At 34.0% G+C, this 22030-nt stretch overlaps 2 protein-coding genes across 6 annotated transcripts; one reads left to right on the top strand and one right to left on the bottom strand.

The window, feature by feature from the left end:
* Window positions 1-1120: 1120 nt before the first annotated feature.
* On the bottom strand, window positions 1121-5697 carry LOC105629388 (uncharacterized). Of its 3 annotated transcripts, none has more exons than XM_089717751.1 (4): window positions 5550-5697; window positions 4309-4459; window positions 4062-4185; window positions 1121-1793 (listed from the first exon to the last, which is right to left on the bottom strand). In XM_089717751.1, exon 4 carries the CDS (start codon window positions 1785-1787, stop codon window positions 1374-1376), a length of 414 nt encoding a protein of 137 aa, XP_089573877.1. In that variant the 5' UTR covers window positions 1788-1793; window positions 4062-4185; window positions 4309-4459; window positions 5550-5697; the 3' UTR covers window positions 1121-1373. The 3 variants fall into 3 exon arrangements, with proteins under 3 accessions (XP_089573877.1, XP_089573879.1, XP_089573881.1); XM_089717753.1 differs by having other exon boundaries at window positions 4328-4459; XM_089717755.1 differs by lacking the exon at window positions 4309-4459 and having other exon boundaries at window positions 5550-5693.
* A 100-nt stretch (window positions 5698-5797) lies between these two features.
* RFC1 (replication factor C1) lies at window positions 5798-20748 on the top strand. Of its 3 annotated transcripts, none has more exons than XM_012210981.4 (23): window positions 5798-5940; window positions 6068-6129; window positions 6469-6600; window positions 7358-7828; window positions 7922-7989; window positions 8495-8570; window positions 8647-8708; window positions 8793-8935; window positions 9652-9806; window positions 9921-10109; window positions 10260-10381; window positions 10475-10682; window positions 12689-12742; window positions 13283-13452; window positions 14809-14899; window positions 16329-16510; window positions 16600-16639; window positions 17393-17517; window positions 18699-18771; window positions 19349-19441; window positions 19528-19774; window positions 20171-20227; window positions 20321-20748. In XM_012210981.4, the coding sequence occupies exons 2-23, from the start codon at window positions 6127-6129 to the stop codon at window positions 20485-20487; spliced, it is 2928 nt and encodes a 975-aa protein (XP_012066371.1). In that variant the 5' UTR covers window positions 5798-5940; window positions 6068-6126; the 3' UTR covers window positions 20488-20748. The 3 variants fall into 3 exon arrangements, with proteins under 3 accessions (XP_012066371.1, XP_020533153.1, XP_020533152.1); XM_020677494.3 differs by having other exon boundaries at window positions 8444-8570; window positions 20174-20227; XM_020677493.3 differs by having other exon boundaries at window positions 8444-8570.
* The last annotated feature ends 1282 nt before the right edge of the window (window positions 20749-22030 follow it).

The following is a 22030-nucleotide window of genomic DNA, read 5'->3' as shown; positions in this document are numbered from 1 at the left end:
TTAAAGTGACACATTATGTTGATCAAAAAATTTTTTTTGGGTGAATATCAAATAATTAATGTATACCTGACTCTTCGTTTTCCTTCCAAGACAAATGAAAATTCTAACCTAGGTTAGTTTAGCATTTTTTTTCTTAAATGTTAAGGTATTTTAGTCTTTTTTTGAAGGTTTTAATGAAAAAATTTGGAGAAAATGGATGGAATAATCAAATGGATTGACAGAAGTAAATCTCGAGGATTATTAATTAATATTATTAAATTGCAGAGATGACTTAATTAGTTTGGTCAAACCTCAGGAATGAATTAATTATTTATCCTTCTTAAGTGTGAGGGTATTTTAGTCTTTCTTTACAGTTTTAACTGAAAAATCTGGAGAAAATGGACGAAAAGACCAAGTGGTTCAACGGAGATAAACTTTAAGATTATTAATTAATATTGTCAAACTACTTGATGTTTTAATTAATTTAATTAAACCTCAGGACAAATTAATTATTTTCTCATTATCTATAAAACCCCTTGCTAGTAGCCAGAAAGCATGGATACGTTATATTGACGACTGCTCCATGGACTATTATTTCTCTGACGACAACGCCGAGGAGTTCGACAACCATCAAAACGATCCCGACGATGACTACTTCCCGGAGATCATCGATGATCGGCCGGAACAAAATTACACAATACTGAAAGAAGCCGAAATCAAGCAACGTCAAGAGGATGATATAACAGAAATTTCTAATGTTCTTTCAGTAAATAGAAACGCCGCAAGCATTCTACTCTGTCATTATAGATGGATTGTCAGCGAAGTTCTCGATAACTGGTTCGCTAATGAAGAAGAGGTACGCAAATCTGTTGGCTTGCCTAAAGTTTGGATTCTTCCTTTTTTTATCCTCTAACAATAAATGGGTGATAAATTATAAATGGACTACATAGAAATGAACTTTGTACTTTAGGCAAAACCCATTCAAGTAAATTGCCTGTGTAAATGAAAATGAAAGCATCTTGCCTAGAAGTCATGAAACAGAGGGACACTATTTAGGAGTTAAAAAGAAGAATTGATACATTATTATTCGAAAATTTCAGCATCTGCAAAATCCTATTTGAAAGAAGCCAAAGGAATGAACTTTTGGATTTGAAAGGAAGAACTTAATGCATTTTCCACCTACTTATTCTGGCAGGAATAAAACATATATATTCGTTTTCCTTGAAACAAAGAAATACATAAAGAGGAACATTGTATATAAACAAAATTAAACTAAGTTTAAAAAAAAATCGGACCAAGTTCATTCAGTTATTTTTTAGAAGAAAGAAAGAAAAAAAGAAAAAGCTGCACTCTAGGAAGCAACTCTGGAACAAAAAAAAAAAAAAAAAAGGAATTTACTTGGACTTCTTTTCCTCTTCCCTCACTTTATATATTTTGTCTTCCTCCTTCATTTTCTTCTCCCATTTCCGCTTCTTGTAGGCCAACAACATATCCGGCATTCGCTGCATCAATTTGGCAGTGTTTTCACGTTTCTCTGCAGATATCTTATCACATTTATGCCCTTTTATCTTGGTTCTCATTTCTTTCCTCTCCGGATCATATGGCCAATTTTCCCCTGCAAGTAGGACTTCCTTTCGAAGTCTAGCTCGTCTACGAGCACTAATGTGGAGTGGCGTCCATGCCCCTAGATTCCAGTAACCCCATACACCCTTGGATAGTTCATCTTTATGTTTTGCCAACTTCTCTTTCCAGGGATATTGGTACTCAGAAATGGCCTTTGCCGCAGTTTTCACAGCTTTGCTTGCCATTAAATTCTTTGGTTCATTGCAACACAAAGAAATGGCAACACAAAGAATCAGCAAAAAGATTAGAACATAAATTTAAAATGCATAAGAGAAAAAACAAGGAAAGACATTAACTTCATTGCTTGCCATTAAATTCTTTGCATATGCTTCTAAAAGCAAATACAGAAACATATGCAAAATTTTAAAATGCATAAAAGAAGAAAAGGGGGAGAAAAAGAAAAATATTCACTATAAAGCTTCTCTAAGCAGTTATTCTTTCATCCATGAATCATTCTAATTTTAGGAACCTAACATATATTACCAGGATATTGCATGGCCACGTTGTGTGGACTGCATAAGATTATTCGCTAGCCTAATCAGACTTTTAACTGCTTTTTTACTATGAAACTGTAACTACAAAGTAGAAAACCAGAATTACGGGTTGGCTTTAGTTTCAGTTTCAACTGAAAATCAAAATGAAAACTCTAGTTAAGCTGGATAGTGAGTTGCCTGAATCAACATACTGATTTGATGAGAAGACTTTATCACAGATGATCCATGTGTTGTATTAATGTAAGAAACCACTCATATCATAATAAAAGGATAACATCAGAGAATTCATTTTGAAGTAACAACTTGCATAAGACACCTCTCAATATCATAATCAGGATATGATAGAAATGTAATTGTAGCCAATGTGTTTTAAGGAAACCAAATCTTGAAAGTAATAAGAACTAAAATTTGGGAATCTATTAATACAATATCAAATATTACGCATTATATAGAAATATTACAAAAAACACAACAGAAAAAATTATAAGAATGGACAAATCTCATATGTGAAGACTGAATATCATGAAAATCGAACCCAAACTGAACCAAGACTTCATGAGCTCAACCTCAACTCAGTTAGGTTTAACGATGCTTGAACTTAAAAATTGGAGCTTAATTTCATTATTAAAGAAAATCAAGAATACTTGGAAATACAAATGTTAATCAAAAACACATGAACACAAAATTATGTTCTAGATGCATATGCTGCTTGCAGTGGTAATAGTTATAAAGTAACACAACTGCATGAACCTGAAGGAAATCAATTGCAAGAGCAAAACATCAGTTAAAAGAGTGAGTACTTAACTAGATGTCCCAAAAGGAACACTACCTAAAGGTAATATTTAAAATTGTGCATAGACCACCAGCTCAAAAGTTACTGCAAACAACACGAGGGGTTGCACTTAAATATCTATTCGTATTTACACACACACACACACACACTCTCTCTCTCTCTCTCTCTCTCTCTCTCTTTCAGATTCATTTACTATGATATATTTCTAACTTATAGTATATCTCCCTAATCTATTATCAGTCAAAATATTCTGTATGTTTCTAATTAATATTCATTTATGTACTAAAATATTAAGTACCTTCATATATAAGGATAATTGAACTAACAGGGGATTGACCTTTCTGGTGTTCAATGTAATAAAGGTTGCCCATAATGTGGATCCTTATTGTGCACAAAATAAAAATAGGGAGCATAACTTGGCAGAGTGTGACATTAAAAGTTTGGAGTATATAGCATGTGGAAAAGGAACAGCAAAGCCAAACTGACACTAAAAATTTTTCCATTTGTCCAGGTTAAACAGAGTGAAGACCTTGTTGCTTATTTTAAAGACCAACTGAATAACATTCCAATCCCAATCTAGTTCTAATAATACAGTCCTCCCAGTGAGAAGAATCAACTTAAAAGAAACTTCTTTTTCTTTGTTTTTTCTATCCACCAGTGCAGTCTCCCAAATTTTTTTGGTAAAAGTAAGAACATAAACAAGAAACAGACTTAAAGATCTCAATTACTGTTTAGGTGCCATGCTAATAACACCCTACATTTATGGAAGCTTCTTCAACCAAAACTGAAAGGAAAACATCTTCAGAGCCTCCACCAAATGAATCACAACTACATAAAAGGTGTAGCACACGTTCTCCTGAACAGATAACAGAATTGCTAAAAGAAGGAAAAAGAAAAAAGAAAAGGCAGCTGCCTAAGTGATTCATTGGCAAAACAATACAGCTGGTAATAAATACGCTTATTTACTAATGTATTGCGTTGGATAAACCAATAATCTTCAAGAATAAAAACTTCAAATAAAAATAAAAATGAACAAATTTATGCTAGCAATCACATGTTTCCAGCATAAGACTGATGAACAGAAGAGAGGGTACAAAACCTAATCAGATTTCAAAGAAAAAAAAAAAGAACTGGTTAAGCTAATTTGTAAAGAAATCACAAAACCCACTAACCTGCTGCTTCGATGATCTGAGAATGGCAGCTCAGAGATATGTTGAGGAAAGAAGCCACAAAGAAGGCCGTTCGTGCAGTAGCGGTCGTCAGAGGCGAAGCGAAGCGGCGATGATATATGAAGCTCTGCAATTATTTGTTTAAAACATATTTATATTTACTTTCTATATAATTTTTTTGAGTAATAATTTATTAGGTGAATTTTAATTGACTTAAAAGTTAAAACTAGGGATGGCAGTGGGCGGGTACCTGCCAAAAAATAAACTACCTGACCCCGAAGTACCCGAATCCGTAAAGGAATAAGCTAATAATATCCAGACCCGTCCCAAATCCGTTTAAAATTACCCGCATACTACCGTCCCGTTTAATCACAGATTTATTCAATCCAGAAAACTCAAACCTGCATGAAACCCGAATCCAAACGCGAAGTGCAACAAAAAATATATAAAAAATGCATTAAAGTTCAACTTAAAAATAATAAAACAATTTAACATGTAATATTCTAAAACATCAGTGGATAGTAATATTAAAGTAGAACAGAAGAATTGAAATTCAACCTAAATAATTAATTCAAACCAATATCTCAATTAAATAATTTAATAATCAAACATCAATTAAAATTCAATAAGAACAATAACAATAGCAAACTAAAAATCAATTAAAATATAATATGATAATACTAAGATATAACAAATTATCATAGAATGAGAACTAAATCTATATAGAACATAATAAAAAGTATCTCAATAAAGGAAAATTACTGAATTAAAAAGTACATTAAAACAGAACAAAATTACAATAATAACACAAGAAATTTTACATAAACATAATTTTTGAACTCCAATTTGTCAAGAACCAAGATTCCAAGGATTAACAACCAACATCATCTTCTTCCGCACAAAAAACATGCACAACAAACATACATTCGACTCCGGGCATGAACAAAAATCTGAAAAATAAATAAGAATAAGAACTCCACTATGCAAGTCAGAAAAAATTTCAGCTCTATATAAAATCACAAAATACTAATCCCACACGCATATATATATATATATATATATAACTTTAGCAGCAGAAAACCAGATTTTATTAACAAACCATTCCCAGTATATGAAAATTCTATGCAAATAATCTCATTCTCAGTATCTCTACACAACCTTAATCATTATTAACAAATCAAACTTTGAACTAACAAACCAAACATGTCAGATTTCACTCATATAGCCACGAATTGGCTTATATTCACCATCCTTTTGCCTTTTAATATATATATTTTCAACAAATAAAACATGCACAAAACCCACGAACGAAAAAAAAAAAAAAAACGTATAAACATATATCTGTCGGCTGAACCCACAAATTAATTCAACAATTTCTCCACTTTGTCTGTTTATATGTATTTATATATATAAAAAAAAGAAAAAGGAAAAGGGACGAAGCAAAACACAAAAAAAAAAACTGAGAACGAAATAAAAATAATCAAGACGAACCTGGCTCTTGTACGCTTGAAGAGCACGACTGCTGCGGAGGCGACGGTCAAGAACGAAAGCGACGGGAGGTATAAAGAAAGACTGTGGCTGTAGAAGGAGAGAACGAGAGCGGCGCGGGCAGAGGGAGGGAGAGGAGAAACGCTAGATTTTTGTTTGTATTGTTAAAATGCAACCCTGAGCTAAAACGACGTCGTTTTATTGTCGGGTTCATTTAAACTTAAAAATTGTGAATATCCTGTACGGAAGTGAAGTCCCATCGTCAAGCACGCTACCATCCGACGGACTAACGGCACTACTTTATTCACTCTTCTTTCCATTCCAGCCCGGAGAGAAACAAACGAATACCTTTTCTTTTACTCGACTGAAACGTTTCTTTTCCATAGCCATAAAGGTTTCTTCTCTCGTATTTCGTTGTTTTCTTTCATTTTCTTACTGTAATTGATAGCTTTGCATGCCATATTGTTTTCAATTTATTGTGGAAATCTTAAATTTTGAACACATCGTTTGTTTGTGTCCAGATTGCCTTTCCCAAGATCGAAATTTATCGCATTGGGAACTGCGTATACAGTTCATAGAGATGGTGAGTTAGGTTTTATGTATTCTTTTTTTTTTTTTTTAAATTTTTAATTTTGATTCTCTCGATGATTATTTGTTTGGCTGCTGGGAAAATATGGAAAATAACCTGAGTTCGACAGAGAATATGACTTAAGCACTTGGGGTGGGTTTTAAAGTCCTGTTTCTCGTTTCCCATCCTCTAACCCTGAAAGAACTCCTAAAAGAAAAATAAAATTGTAAGCTAAAGGGAGGATTCGGGTTTTAGTTGGATTTCTCTTTATGTTATTAATGAATCTTTGCGTTTGATTTGTTGGGGCTTTTTTTTAATTGTTTTTCTTTCTTCTTTAAATCGTTTGGATTATAGCAACCAGATATTAGAAAATGGTTAATGAAGGCCCATGACAAAGGCAATGGTAATGCTGCAAAGCCTGCACAACTTGCTACAACAAAAACAGAGAAGAAACCTCCTTCAGTGGAGTCAAAGCCTGAAAGACCTGTGAGTATATTGCTCTCCAAGTTTTCTTTAGCATGTGTGAAAAGTTTAAATAAGGTTTTGTTATTTTGTACCTTTAATAAGTTTGAAATTCAAGTTTGGCATCTGAAGATTGGATTAAATGTTAGCAACTGGATGCCGATGTTTACTTCGAGTTAGGAACATAAAAAATGAACTGCAATTTATCTGTCTGTGATAAGTATCGACAGTTCTCTATAGCTCTTTGCTTGACAGCTGAGAAGTACATGGGAGGAAGTAATGGAAAACAGTGTTTGAACTTTTGAACTTTCTAGCTCTGCTTATTTATTTCAATGTTTGTTAGCAATGAAGTGGCTTTATTAGGTTGAAGTTGAATAGGATTGGGGATAAATTTTTCTTAATTTGAATCATGAGAGTTTATTATGTTAAGGAGTCCATTGCTGTTGAATCTTCAAATGTTAAGATTGATTTGTTTTCTCTTTTGTTTCATAAGGAACCACTTAATGGGTAAAATGGATTTTTGTTAGAGCTCCAGATCTTTAGTAAAGAGGCATTCACTATTGGTTTACAACTTTCAATCAAAATGATTGGAGTACCGGATACCTAAGAGACTTAATGTCACCTGTTGTGTTTGGTTGATTGTTGCTTTGACTAATGCCTTTGTGAAGATTAAAGAAACAATGCATGATTGGATATAAAATAATATCCTGCAAATGTTTCCCTCTCCCTCTTTCTTTATGTGTATCTATTGTTTTTTAATATCATTTTGGAACAAATTTAGGCTCAAGGAGGGGAAGAAAATTCTGGCAGAAGGAAAACTAGCAAATATTTTGCAAAGGACAAACAAAAGCCAAAAGCGGAAAAAGAAGTTGATGAGCTTCCAGCAAAGAGAAAAACTCAAAATGATGCTAACGAATCTGTCAAACTGCCACCTTTAAAGAAAATTCACAAGGTTGATGATGGAGGAGATGACGATGACTTTGTTTTGCCTGATAAGAAGAAGTCTGTTGATGCCACTCCTAGTAAGAAATTGAAGACTGTCTCTGGCAGGGGAGTTGCTAAGAAGGCTGTAGATGATGATTCCGATGCTGAAGATGATCCTAAGGATGAATCTCCTCTTAAGTCTGGTGGAAGAGGGCGCGGTGGTAGGGGTGGATCATCAGCATTGGCTGGTGGAAGGGGCAGAGGTAGTGGCCGGAGTGGATTTATGAATTTTGGTGAAAGGAAAGATCCTCCACACAAAGGAGAAAAGGTCATAGAAAAATATAAATGTCTTGTGCATGCATGTAGTTGGGGTAACTGTGTATTCTCTGCGTTAACATTGGATCTTTTTCCCCCTTGTCAGGAAGTTCCTGAAGGTGCACCTGACTGTTTGGCTGGTTTGACATTTGTAATTAGTGGAACTCTTGACAGGTATTTTATTTCCTCTTTTTTCTTTTTTGCTGTTCACAAGCTTTGATTACTGGTTGCACATGTAATGAACACTCTGGGTACGTTTTTATTGTTCTCAATGGCGTGCATTTTATTGCTCTATATAAAAGAAGGAACTAACATGTATAGTTTCTTTTTGTACATTTTATGCTTAAGGCTTTTTTTTTTTTGTTGTTTGTCTTATGCTTGTTTTATTACTTAATAACGCAATGATTTTGAAAATTTTCAAAATCATTGCCAAAATTATTTTCTTTTTTTCAAAAATCCTTTGTTTTCCAATCTTAGGCTTTGCTTATTCCTTGCTATTAACTGAACTGAGCGGAAATGTTAATAAATGATTCATATAGCCGGCCCCAACTTGTTTGGGACTAAGACTTAGTTGAAGTTGCTGTATGTACATTTTATGATAATTTGCATTTCTGACCATGTCGATTAGAGTTTCATTAGCACTGGATCATGCTAGCTATATCGTCATCAATTCTTGCAGTTTGGAAAGAGAAGAAGCAGAAGATTTGATTAAACGGCATGGGGGTCGTGTTACTGGATCTGTCAGCAAGAAAACTGTAATTTTATGCATATGTTATTTTGCTTTAATTTATGATCCATTAATAGCAAGTTATTAACACCATTTGTTTGCAGAATTATCTATTATGTGATGAGGATATCGAAGGACGAAAATCTAGCAAAGCCAAAGAGCTTGGGTAGATATCTCAAATTCAAGAACAGACATGTTTCCGTTCCAGCTATTGATCACACTGTATTTTTAATTTTGTTTTCTTATGTAGAACTCCTTTCCTTACTGAGGATGGATTGTTTAATATGATACGGTCATCTAAGGCAAAGGCCCCTGCACTTAATGAGGCAAAGGAGTCTGTCAAGAAAGTTGCTTCTCAGCCAAAAAAAAGTCCTGAAAAAGCAGAAGTTAAATGTATGAGTATGCTCTGGTTAACTATTTACTTTTGTTTAACCAATTTAACAACTTAATTATGTTCTAATGTTGCTCTATTTATTTTCTTCTTAGTTCTGTTGCAAAGGTATTTCCTAAAGTTGGCCATTTCTTTTTTCAGTGTTCTTGGTGCATGTCAAGTATAACTGGCTACTATGTACATAGTTTTTCTTGTTGAGTTGTCAGAGGAAAATACTAGTATTTCCTGAAGTTGGCCATTTCTTTTTTCAGTGTTCTTGGTGCATGTGAAGTATAACTGGCTACTATGTACATAGTTTTTCTTGTTGAGTTGTCAGAGGAAAATACTAGTGACAGTACTGTGTTTGAAGGGGAACCTTATGTTTCTGGTTCTTATTATGTCCTGATTGTGTATTAGAAATTAGCTGGAAATCATTATCTATTTTGTCCCCTAGCTGAGTGGAAGGAGATGCTGTCCGTCCAAGTTTTGACTTGGTTCCATCTTTTGTGTAACTGTTACTTGATCTGGAATGTATAGGACAGTCTGAATAGTTGATTTTAACATACTTATATTCTAGACACCTGTGATGGGTTAGTTTATATAGAGGCAATAACTGGTTAGCTTTATCTTTTGGTCTATGGGTGTTGTTTATTGTCAACAAATTCTGGATCTCTTACATTGCGCACGTGTTTTTTTTATGAAATTCACCCACAAATGTTACAATTGGAATTGTGTGTAGGCAACTCTATAACAAAAAATGGGAGTCGCAAAGATTCTACCTCTGGTGTCTCTCCTGCTAAGCAGAAGGAGCGAACTAACATATGTTCTTCCCTTCCGTGGACAGAGAAATATAGGCCAAAAGCTCCAAATGATATCATTGGGAATCAGTCATTGGTATGTCATTTAGTCATTATCTTTTCTGATATGGTCTAGCTACTTCAGTTTTATCTCCACACTTTCCAATCTTAAGAATTGGCACGATGAGCTTTCTTCATCCAATAATTGTAGGTTAACCAACTTCATAGTTGGTTGAAAAATTGGGACGAACAGTTCCTTGGTACCGGAAATAAAGGAAAGAGCAAGAAACAAAATGATTCTGGTGCCAAAAAAGCAGTGCTATTAAGTGGGACACCTGGTATAGGCAAAACAACAGCAGCAAAGCTAGTCAGTCGAATGCTTGGTTTCCAGGCAATTGAGGTTGGAATCTTGCACTCAGATTGTGTGGAGTCATAATTTATTTATTTATTTATTTATTTTTTAAATTCATTTATCGAAAAATCATAGTGTTCATACTCGCACATTTTTCTTGCAACTTTGGCTTGTGTTTATTCTATATGTATCATTTAGGTAAATGCTAGTGATAGTCGGGGAAAGGCTGATAACAAGATTAGCAAGGGAATTGGTGGAAGTAATGCAAATTGTATAAAGGAACTTGTCAGCAATGAAGCTTTGGGTGTTAACATGGATAGGTTGGTAATACATATTTTGTCGCTTATTTCAAGTTCTCTAAAATTTACTTTGGCTTTTTCCTCATGTAGAATTTGATTGCTATAAAATTCTAGGTCAAAGCATCCAAAAACAGTGCTTATCATGGATGAGGTAGATGGTATGTCTGCAGGGGATAGAGGTGGAGTTGCTGATCTTATTGCTAGCATAAAGATTTCGAAAATTCCCATTATCTGCATTTGTAATGATCGTTACAGTCAGAAACTAAAAAGTTTAGTGAACTACTGCTTACTTCTTAGTTTCCGGAAACCTACAAAGCAACAGGTTTATACCTTTCCCCTCTACATGCATTCTCTGATTGTGATTTATGAAGTTCTTTATTTGAGTTCCCTTTTCCTTTGTGGCGTGAACTTCGCATGTTTAGAGACCATTTGCTGCACTCATGAAAATTCTATTATCTTGGCCCTTTTCTCCCATCCAAGCTTATGACATTAGTTTCACTAGATTGCCAATCAGTGGAGAGGCAATATCTAGATGTGAAATTCAAGATTTAGGTTAGGGATTATGACTAGCTAGCTCCATTCTGGAAGGCCAATTCCCAGCTTTAATCCCACCTAAGGATCTTGTGGAGATGCACCCTTCCATTCTTTTTTCCCCCTACATGAATTGATCACTTAAACAACTGAGCTTTCGCTTCATTATGTTAATCATTCCACCAGCGGAGGCTTTTTCGCTAGTAGATATTATTTTTGATGATGGCTTATCCGTTAATGCCACTTTGCTGCTATGCTATGGGGAAACAAAAATGACTGGACACAATGTAGCTGGGAGATAATGAGAAGTTAATCACTCTTTTTTTCTTCTCTCGTCTTGCTTTTCTTAAGCTGAAAATTGTCATTCTGAATTGTGGTTGGTTCAAAATTTTTCCCAAAGCAATATTAATATATAGTTTTATTTGATTAATAGATTTGAATATATTTAGTACTATGTACTGAGTAATTCTGCTTTTTTTCTGAGCATATTATTAGTAACTATATATTATTAGGACACAGGCATACACTGAGCATATTATTACGAACTGATTACAAGTAGATATTTTTCTCTGATGTTTTCACACAAGTAGGTTTCAATGATTGAAGTAGCAATTTTACAGATGAATGGAACTTGGATCGAGACTGGTTTAGTTTTTATCTTGGACCATATTAAAATAACAACTGTTACCGATCCAGTTTTGGTCAAAATTTAAGAGCTGAATGATCTAGTGGTAAAAATAAAAACCATGAATGATTTAGGTGGTGGTTACAAAGAGATGGTTTGGCATTGATAGTAGTGGCTAGCAGACACAGTGGCAGCATTGATTTTGCTCATGGTTGGGGTGATGTGTTTATGGAAGCAGTGATGGTGGTAGTAAGCGATAGCTGTGTTGTTGCCGATGATAGTTATGATGATAATGCTGGTGATAGTGAATGATAGCCTTGATGGTGTTAGTGGTTGCGGTGACAGCAGTGGATGATGGTCAGTGGGGAGCTATAATGTATGGAAAAATATCAGCCATGGACATTTCTGCATTTTGGAAATGTTTCTGTGTCCATTTCCCCTTATAAACTACTGCTTCTCGTGTAAAATTGTATTTACAATGCCATTTCCCCATATTGTTTCCGTGTTTCTGCATTTCCATGTTTATGCTTCTGTGCAACATAGGTGGGGAGTGAATATGGTGGTGGTTGGAATGATAATTGTGATGCTCTTTTTGTTTTTTTTTAATCTACTTAACTATGCATTTGTTTTTCTTTGCCTTTCTGTTATTATGTGTCAATTGAAATGTAATGCAGTGAAGAAATGGGAAGAAAGCCAACTGTACATTTGTCTTCTCCCCCTGTATGTGTGTATCTCCTCTCTTTTTGTGTGCAGATACTTTTGTTCTGAAACTTAACTCATTGAGGCTGTGTGTTAGTTGTTGACCAGCCTCATAAAGTTCCAGCTTGAAGAACTTGCCATTAATCCTGGCTATTCTTAGGAATGGATTTTTGTGGCATAGTTATATGTAAATAGCAATCTGTTGTGCATGGCTGTTTCATTTGGTAATGGATTTTAGAAAACAAAAAATTTTGCATGACCCATGTACTTCATTTTTCCTAAACAACTAGTTAAAGAAAAATGTAGAGTTAATGAGCTACCTGGAAGAAATTGCAAAAAGGCCAAAGCATGTGTTGCATATGCGATCTTCGAGTTCACATCGCAGAAATATTTTACAACTGTCATTCTAAAAATCTTTTGAGACAAATAATGGAGTGTTTGAGGTCATTAAAACTGAATTTAATTCATGGCAGATGGCAAAGAGGTTAATGCAAGTTGCAAATGCAGAACGCCTTCAAGTTAATGAGGTAACTCCTTTTAAGTTTCAGTGCATTTCTTCATTTGGAGTTTGTATTTATCTTGTGTGGATGGTCTCTATTAATGAATACATGTCATACTCGTGGCATTTGAAGCCTCCAAATTATTTGTTAGCATTAACAAAACAAAATTGTTTCTTAACACGATGATTGATTTGTTGCCTCACTTTGGTTGAATAAGTAATACATGAAAGACAATTATATACGTGATAAAGTGCCGCATTATCTGTGTGATTGTTCTTGGATAGTATTAATTTCATGGTGTTATATAAGAGTATAAAACATTTATTTCTGCACCAGCTTTTTAAAATTATTGTGAATTTATAATTAATTCTATGGGAACTGGATTCCTCGCTGCCCCTTTACATATTCCCTCCTGTTCATTAAATTTTCTTTATGGATCATCGACAAAGTTTTATTGTAAATTCTCCAATACTTTTCCTTTGTCATGCGCTTACTTGCAGTCATTTTGTTTAATGTTAATAGCTAACCAATTTGCATAAACTTTCCCTTCTTTTGTTCTTTTTCTAGATTGCACTCGAGGAACTTGCGGAAAGAGTGAATGGAGACATGCGCATGGCACTAAACCATTTACAATATATGAGTCTGTCCATGTCAGTCATTAAGTATGATGATGTTAGACAGCGCCTTCTTAGCAGTGCAAAGGACGAAGATATTTCTCCCTTCACAGCTGTTGACAAGTATGATTATCCCTTATTTTACATCTACATGTCTCTTGCCACAGTATGATGTCTTTTCACAGAATAATTCTCTAAGCTGTATTTTGAATTTAAAAACAAAAACAAAAAGATTTAAAACCCCAAGGTTTCAATCCCTGCATGGTCTTTGAACCACTAAAGGCAGAGGGTCAAGGGTTAGCTATTGAACCTGGGTCAAACTGGGATTGAATTGACATTAAATTCAAATTATATAATATATAAATTAATCAATAAGTATCAGTAACCATAAAGTGAAAAAATATTTTCGAATTATATAAAATATAAAAATTAATAAATAATTTATTAGAAATCAGAAATTTGATTAAAATATTTTCTAATTAATTAAATTTTACAACACTTTATTAAATGATTAAAATAACTCCATTTAATCTCAATATATTTCTTTTAATAAATAATTAATAATTTAATTATAATTAGAACTTCTTAAGATAGTAATGCTGATAGAAGAATGAAATTTTGAATCACAATAAATTCAATGTTATGAAATTTATTAGTAGAAAGTAAAAAAATAATTTTTTGTTACTGTAGACAAATGTAATCCTGATGGTACAGAAAGAAAATAAATGAGAATATTTTGATTATATGTATGTTATCTTTCACTGGAAATATAACATCTAGTGTTTTGTCCAGGTGGTCAAAACATATGCAGCTATTCAATGATTAAGGTCCAGATTTAGTACTTTAAAAATGAGGATGCAGTTGAACTGCTTTACACATTTACAATGGGCCCAGGTTGACCGGTTCACCAGGTGACTGACTGGTTCAGTGAGTATAAAGTGAGCCCACGAATAAATGGGTTATTATGTAGACCAGAGTCGCTACTGGTCTGCTTACTAGTTAATGCGGCTGCATTGGCTGGGCTGGGCCGGTTTGGGTATGAAAACATTGAGAAGGCCTCATACAATGACATTTGAGTTGTCAAAATTTCGCTGAATTTTTTGGGAACTCTGTGCTCATCTTGACTAGGATATAATATCTTTGGACCATTTCCATAACATGAGTAGATAGGTTGGATATGATGTGGCTTACAATTACACTATTGTAATTTCATAAAACATTTTTAGTTGTGTCATATCTGTCACATGTATTTTGTCTCTTTCCTACGGTAACTTATATGTATTAGAAGCTTATGCTAATCTGTGATCTTGGTAGTTACTTTCTGCTTTCATTTTCCTTTTTGCTGTTATAGTATGAACAGTGAGGCGCTTATTGTTGCTCATTTTTTATTTGTTAAAGTTTTTGTCCATGAATAAACGTGAAATATTTGAAAAGTATTCAAAGAATATACCTGATACTTACCCATCCTTTGTGTTGTAGGCTTTTTGGCTTTAATGGCGGTAAACTGAGAATGGATGAACGGATTGACCTTAGCATGAGTGATCCTGACTTGGTGCCTCTTATAATTCAGGTGCATTTTTTGTTTATATGCTTATACTTTGTTGCCTTCACAAAATTCCTTTAAAATTTTAAATCTGGCGCTGCTTGAAGTTCATTCAATGCCTAAACCTTTTCAATGAGAATGAAGCACTTGTTATGTTAACTGTATGTGTGTGTGTGTGTATATATTCATTATAAATATCCGTACTCTAAACCTGAGAGATTGAGAGATCAGTATCCTAAATAAGCAAAATATTTATTCTTTTCAATAATATTAGGATTAGGATTTCTAATTAATTTTTTTAATATTAGGATTTATAATTGAGTTAAAATTATCATATTAATAAATTTCTAGGTTATTTTTATTTATTTTAGTGTTAAAATGTTTCTTCTTCCTAATTGAGTTTAAATATTTAAAAATATTAGGATTCCTAATTAAATTTAGACATCAGTGCTTTATTATTATTATAACAAATCATTTTAAGATATTCTTGTTTGTTTGTAATTGAGTTAAAATATGTCCTTTTTTTTTTTTAAAATATTAGGATAACTAATTGAGTTGAAACATTCATATTTGAGTTTTTTGTTTTTAATATTAGGATGTCTAAATGAGTTAAAATTATTTCTTTTTTTTTTTTCTGTTTTATACAAAATATTAGGATTCCAATTTATTTACTTGTGTGATAAGTAGTTTAAACAAAATTATAATAATTAAATTATTAAATCAATTAAATAATCACTATAGATTGAATTTGTGGTGCAAGCATTATATTGAATATTAAATTTAATTTGTCATTACGATCAGCTTAGCTTGAAAAATTATAAAAATAACTCCAAATAAAAAGGAAAGAAATTTTCAACAATGCAAAAGTTTACAAATAAATTTAATTAATTTAATTAAATAAAAATTTCTTTAATTTACAATTATATTTTTGGCAATATAATTTGGATGAAAATTGGGAAAACATATAACCAATTCAAATTAATTACCTTCTCAACCAATAAAGTTAAAATCCTTAAAAATATTTTTGTCGATCTATAGATTTGATGGGGTATTTTTGCTAATCCCAATGTTTCCCCTACTCATTTCCATTTTTTTAGATATTATAGATTATAGATAGATTATAGATATACATACCAAAGATGCCATTGTGATTATTAATCATGGTTTAGGTTGGGAACAACTCATAGACGACCTTCGTGGGAGCCTGTGCTGTATTCTAAATTAGTTGTGATGCCTATGCTGAGGGCCCAAGGTCAGAATAGTGAAATCAACACTGACAATTATATAAACGTGTGTTTTATTTTTCTTGTCATATTTATCAAATTTTGACTTGCCAGGCATTACATTTTGTTGGAATGCTTGTATTGTTTAGTAATGTAACATGATATAAATCTTGAATGATTTTTTTTTGTTCATGCAACGCATGTATTTTTTTTTTTTTCCATACTTTTGGCAGGAAAATTATATCAATTATAAGCCAAGTTCAATTGGCAAAGATGATAATGGGATGAAACGAATGAAAATGATTGCCCGCGCTGCTGAGTCTATTGCCGATGGAGATATAATAAATGTGCAGATTCGAAGATATCAACGGTGGCAGCTCTCTCAAACTGGTTCCATTGCTTCCTCTATTATTCCGTATGTATTCCCATGTAATACCGAGAGTCCTTTCCTTGGATTTTTACTTTGCCCTTGTGCTGATATCTGACCTCTGTTGTTCGAGTCAGGGCTGCATTGCTGCATGGACAAAGGGAGACACTTGAACAGGTAATGAATGTGTATCTTGCATCTTCAATGTGGTCATCCGTACTGCTGTTCCATCATATAGAAGGATTATTGCTTGCTATGCTATTTAATTGTGATGCCCACTTATCAGAAAAACAGCACTTTCCATGGTAAATGAGGAACAGTTACGCATGTGAGCTGCAAAAATTAAAATTACCTACATATCATTTTTTTCCCCTAGTTTTTTCTTCATTTTATATGTTAGTAGGAATCTCTTTATTTTGAAGGGCAGTCATGTTTTTCTTTTGATGGACCTTAATATATATTCTAGAAGGCTGAGGTTCCTTCTTAAACTAGTATATTATTTCATCACAATTTTTCTTCACTTGTTTAAAGTGCAGGACTTTTGATCTTAATTTGATTGGTTGGTAATTTGGTTTAGCTTGACTAAACTTTAGTAAATTATTTCTATCTGCAATAGATTATAATGCCTTTTTTTTAAAATTTTTTTTATGCTTGGAATGATAATTATATATGATGAACCTTTGTTATTGATGCTTGGGAATGATAATCATATACGATGAAATTGTATCATCTACTTTGCTGCTTGCACTTTGTGTCAATTGAGGATTTCATTTTTGTGTTTCTATATGTGTAACGTTTGATGCAGGCTCCTGAGAATATATAATTCCTCCAGTTAATGCTTCACTTGATAAATTTGTGTTATATAAATATGTCATGGCTGTTTTGATCTCATTTCCATTTCATCTTATTAAATTGTGTTCACGTTTTCAGGGAGAACGGAATTTTAACAGGTTTGGTGGGTGGCTGGGAAGGAATTCAACCATGGGCAAAAATCTTAGGCTTTTGGAGGACTTGCATGTTCATCTCCTTGCTTCTCGTGAGTCTAATTATGGAAGGTAACTCTATACTTGAACCTATAGTTGTTTGCTTAAACCATATCAGGCAGAGTATAATGCTTTAACATCTTCAGCAGACAAATGTACAATGCACCTTGGCATAACTTGAATATTATTCTTCAAGAGTTCCGGTTATTTTGGTTCTCAAGAGTGGAGAGGTGATTAGGTTTAGATGGTTATGCATGTGTGTTTCGTTGTGAGCATGTGCTGCTTACTCCGTCCTTGCAGTCTGACAGGACAGTGTTTGGAGTTGGCACCACACTTGTTTTATTGGATGACACCAAACATCCTATGGATCTTCAGTCTTCTGGCTCTTTAATGGGGCTGATGCTTATGAGCCATTATGTTTAGGAATAAGTGTCAGGATCCCAGTAATGACAACTTAAAGCCTGTTTGATTTTGGGCAAAATCTTAAAGCCAGTTTTATGTTGGATAAATTTTGCTGTTAACAGTAGCCAAACCCTAGGCTGCAATAAACTGAAGTCTCATAATGGAGTTCTCGGTCTTGCTGTTGACCTAAGATAAGTGAACAGCATGATTATGGGTAGGTTTTGGTTTCAAACGTGGTTAACTGCCAAGATCTGCATCTGGTTAATCGTGTTAGCAAGTTAAAGCTTCACCTTAAGAAATTTGTCACGTTGACATGGTCAATGGTGCCAAAAAACTTGTTACTGTAAAAAAATGAATATTCTGCATCAAAAGAAACAAGAGAAAGGGTTAAATGATGTCGTAGGGTCCTAATGTCTTGTACGGGGTACACGAAAATTAGATGTGGTAAATGAGGCCTTGGAATTGGACCCCCTTTTTCTAATAGAGCTTTTAGGAGCAATTTCTCCTCCTGAAGTGCTTATCAGAATGTTGTGTGCAAATCCATGGTAACTGAGATACCTTTGCTTAGTAGACCATATAAAGATTGCTTTGAAAAATTGCAATATCTTTTTCTTACATGTGGTAGAAGAAATAATCAAGTAGAACTATGATCAAACCGCAATGAATATTTCTAAGCGTCAGAAGAACTAGTGGAGAATAAGCTATATCAGAAGTCTGCCTTTTGCTCTGCTTGTATTATTGTCTAACATATTGAATCAGCAATTTGAACTCTGTAATTTGAGTAGGTTTCTTTTACATTTTTCATTTCCTGTTTAAAGGTACTTAGCTTGCTTTTGTTGCAAATCTTGCAGAGAGACTCTTCGACTTGAATATCTTACCCTTCTTTTAAAACGATTGACTGATCCTCTTCGAGTGCTGCCTAAGGTTTGAAATATACGTTGAACAGAGTTAATGGCTTCAAATATATTTGATTTCCTATATTCACAATGTATAGAGATTCTTTGAATTTTTTAAAATACTAATTTACTAGGCCAAATGCATAAAAATATCCCTGAACTTTACAAATTTAACTGTGTGATGCACCAAACTTTGCAAGAGATCAATTGTGCCCCCAAGTTATAGAATTACACTTGTTAAATACTTCAACTGGTAAAAATTATGTTATTGAACACCCAATCTTGTAAAAAATATAAAAAGTATTGTTTCAAAAGTTTACTAATCACATATAATATCTATTCTTTGTATATTAAAGACAAACCCTAAAATTGTTGTTGCTAGTTTAGGGAGGGACATAACATGGTCAAAATACGCAAGTTGAGGGGTACAATAGATCCCCCGCAAAGTTCAACGTTCCACAGGCTTGAGGTTTTAAAGTTCAGGGGTAATTTTATGTATTTATCCTAATTTACTACTTCTGGAAGTTGTTGCTTGACTTGACTTGGTTAGGCTAATTGCCTTGGTGCCTTGGAATGTTAAATTTTCTGTATGAAACAACTACCAGGATGAAGCTGTTGAGAAGGTTGTGGACTTCATGAATACATATTCAATAAGTCAGGAAGACACTGATACTATTGTCGAGTTGTCAAAATTTCAGGTGTTCCTACCTATTTACTAAGAAGCACCGATTGTATTTACTCTTCATAAACCTTGAGATCATCTTATGTTGTTTTTATCCATTAGGGCCACTCAAATCCAATGGATGGCATCCCATCTACTGTCAAGGCAGCCTTGACCAGAGCATATAAAGAAGGAAACAAATTTAGGATGGTACGAACTGCAGACTTAGTCCCACTTCCTGGCATGAAAAAGGTCCCTAAGAAGCGAATTGCAGCGATCCTAGAACCATCTGATGATGGTTTAGCTGAGGAAAATGGTGATGTGTTAGCAGCAAACGATGAAGAAAACTCTTCTGACACAGAGGGCACAGGTAAATGTTATAATACAAGTCTGATTGATGCCACCATAAAATTCTTTGCTTCCCATGCTAGAAGTGTTCTTAGCTGATAACTGTATTACTTATGCTTTGACATTAGTTTGCAAAATCAGATGAATAATGACTGTTCAACCTTAGTGTCTACCTACTACATGAACTATAGAAATGTTAATAAAGGGAAAAAAGGGGAAAATTCCTAACACAAAAATCATAAAAGCATTATCGGTCACCTCTTATGATCTATTTCTTGAAAGTTACTTTTATCTACATAGAAAAGGAGAAGCTATTTGGTTGATAACATTCTTCCTGGAGTGCCATATTTGAGATTTGCATGTTTGGACATGCTGGTCTTAATCCGATTTGATTTCATTTTTCCTCTTGATGTGTCAGAAGAAGCTCCTGATGGTGAGCAACTGAAGTCTGAACTTAATAGTTTGAAGTCAAAAGGTCAGTAATATTTTCTAGTCTATTTTTACTCCAAATTGAGCGGATTAAAAAGAGAATTGATGAATGCTAAGATCAGCAATAAATATTTTGCAGGAATTGAAGTAGAGATGGAAATAAAGGGAGCTGGAAATTCAAATGCTAAGAAGATGCCGACAGGCAGAGGAAGAGGTGGGTCCTCATCTGCAGCAAAGAAACCAGCTGGCAGAGGAAAAGGGACTTCTGGGTCCTCAGAGAAGGCAGGATCTAAGAGAAAGAGATGAGAGATGAGAGTGATTGTGGAGTAGCCATCGACTGGTGTAGCAGTGTAAGTAGGTTTCTGTTTTTCTAGGTTAGCTGGAGAAAGCGGTTGGTGAATGTCACCATAGTATCTGTTTGAAGCCCACTTTTTCTGTGGTGAAATTTTGTTAACCGGTTTTCTTTTGGGTAAATATTTTCTGATTTGGTTGCTTTTAACAAATGCAATTTGCTTGTATTTTGTGGACAAAAATATTTAATCGGTCATACGTTTCCGGTTTTCCCTATTTGCTGGATTGTTTTCTTTCAAAATTTCAGGAAGTTGATATCTGAAGTTAAAGCTTTATTCATAAAAAATAAAATATTAAAACAAACTTCACTCCACCTTCATTGACATGTCTTAAAGAAAGCAAAAAGCCCTACAACTTCTTCCTTTCAAAGAATGGAAGTGAAAAGTTGTGCTTTATGTGAACAAGTCCACTGCAAATGAAAATTTTCATTTGCCTCTGCATATTATTTTTATTACTATTAAGTTTTTAATTATAATTATTTTTCCCATGCAATGATAACACATTTAATTTGAGATTTTTAAGAATTTAAAAATTAACTATATGGTAGTCAATTGAACATGTATTTTGTTGAAGTAAAGAACGGATTCTAAAGAATAAGAAAAAGAACAATAAATCTGGAATCAAATTGGCCTTGAAAGGCTTTAATTAGTGAGATGATAAGCAGAAAATATAACCACCAACTCCAAGTAGAATAGGCAAGTAGATGGCTGGAAACTAGCCCTAGGAGAAGTACCCCGTTACTAGTAATTATTAGATACCTTGCACAGACACGCTCTAATTGTATATAATGTAGTCCCTAAATTAGCTTTGACAGGTACCCCCGGCTACACTTGGTCCCTTGTCTTTTTTTTGGAGGGCTTGTCAACTCTGCCTATATTGGGCTGACCATGAGACTTTTAACTATTGTCTATGTACAGAAAATATCTGCTTTGGAATAGCTTTCATAGAGAACTTCTTCGACCGAAGGGGTATAACTTTGGAATTTAGGGTTTGGAAGCTCCAACATAGAAAGGTCTAAGCTTGACTTTAATGCTTCATACAAGTCGATAGATGAGATATTGCAGTTTCAAAATGGCGTGCGAAGCAACAAACATAGATATTGCGCCAAAATTGTTGAATGCTTCCGGAGTGACATCGATTTTGTGTATGAATTTATAGTGCGTATGCAATTCTTAATGACGCATCGAATAGGCTAGATAGGCATGTCAGGCTAACAAGGAGACACCAAACTATCACCTAGAAGACTCTATATGAGCTGCCTGTCAGACGTACAGAAGATATCAGCTCCGGAATTGGCCTTCATACAAGGCTTCTTAGACCAAAGGAGTATATCTTTGGATTTTTGGTCAAAAAGCTCAGACATGGAATGACTCGAGCTTGATTTCAATGCTTCATATAGGTGGATAGACGAAATATTATGGTATCAAAATGACATGCAAAGCAACAGATAGAGATATTGGGTGAAAACTACGAAATGCTTTCGGAGTTCGGAGTATGC

Source organism: Jatropha curcas, chromosome 1 (assembly GCF_041381405.1).
Source record: "Jatropha curcas cultivar XTBG-Jc1 chromosome 1, XTBG_Jcur_1.0, whole genome shotgun sequence".
NCBI lineage: Eukaryota > Viridiplantae > Streptophyta > Magnoliopsida > Malpighiales > Euphorbiaceae > Jatropha > Jatropha curcas.
The sequence above is the reverse complement of the archived record's forward strand: the minus strand, read 5'-3'. Positions and strand labels throughout refer to the sequence as shown.

Excerpts from the sequence above, each read along its gene's own strand:
- LOC105629388 (XM_089717751.1), bottom strand. The coding sequence starts at position 1,787 with ATGGCAAGCAAAGCTGTGAAAACTGCGGCAAAGGCCATTTCTGAGTAC.
- RFC1 (XM_020677493.3), top strand. Across the intron at positions 9,807-9,920 it reads TCATTGGGAATCAGTCATTG|GTTAACCAACTTCATAGTTG; the intron begins GTATGTCATTTA and ends CAATAATTGTAG. Across the intron at positions 18,772-19,348 it reads CTCTTCGAGTGCTGCCTAAG|GATGAAGCTGTTGAGAAGGT; the intron begins GTTTGAAATATA and ends AACAACTACCAG.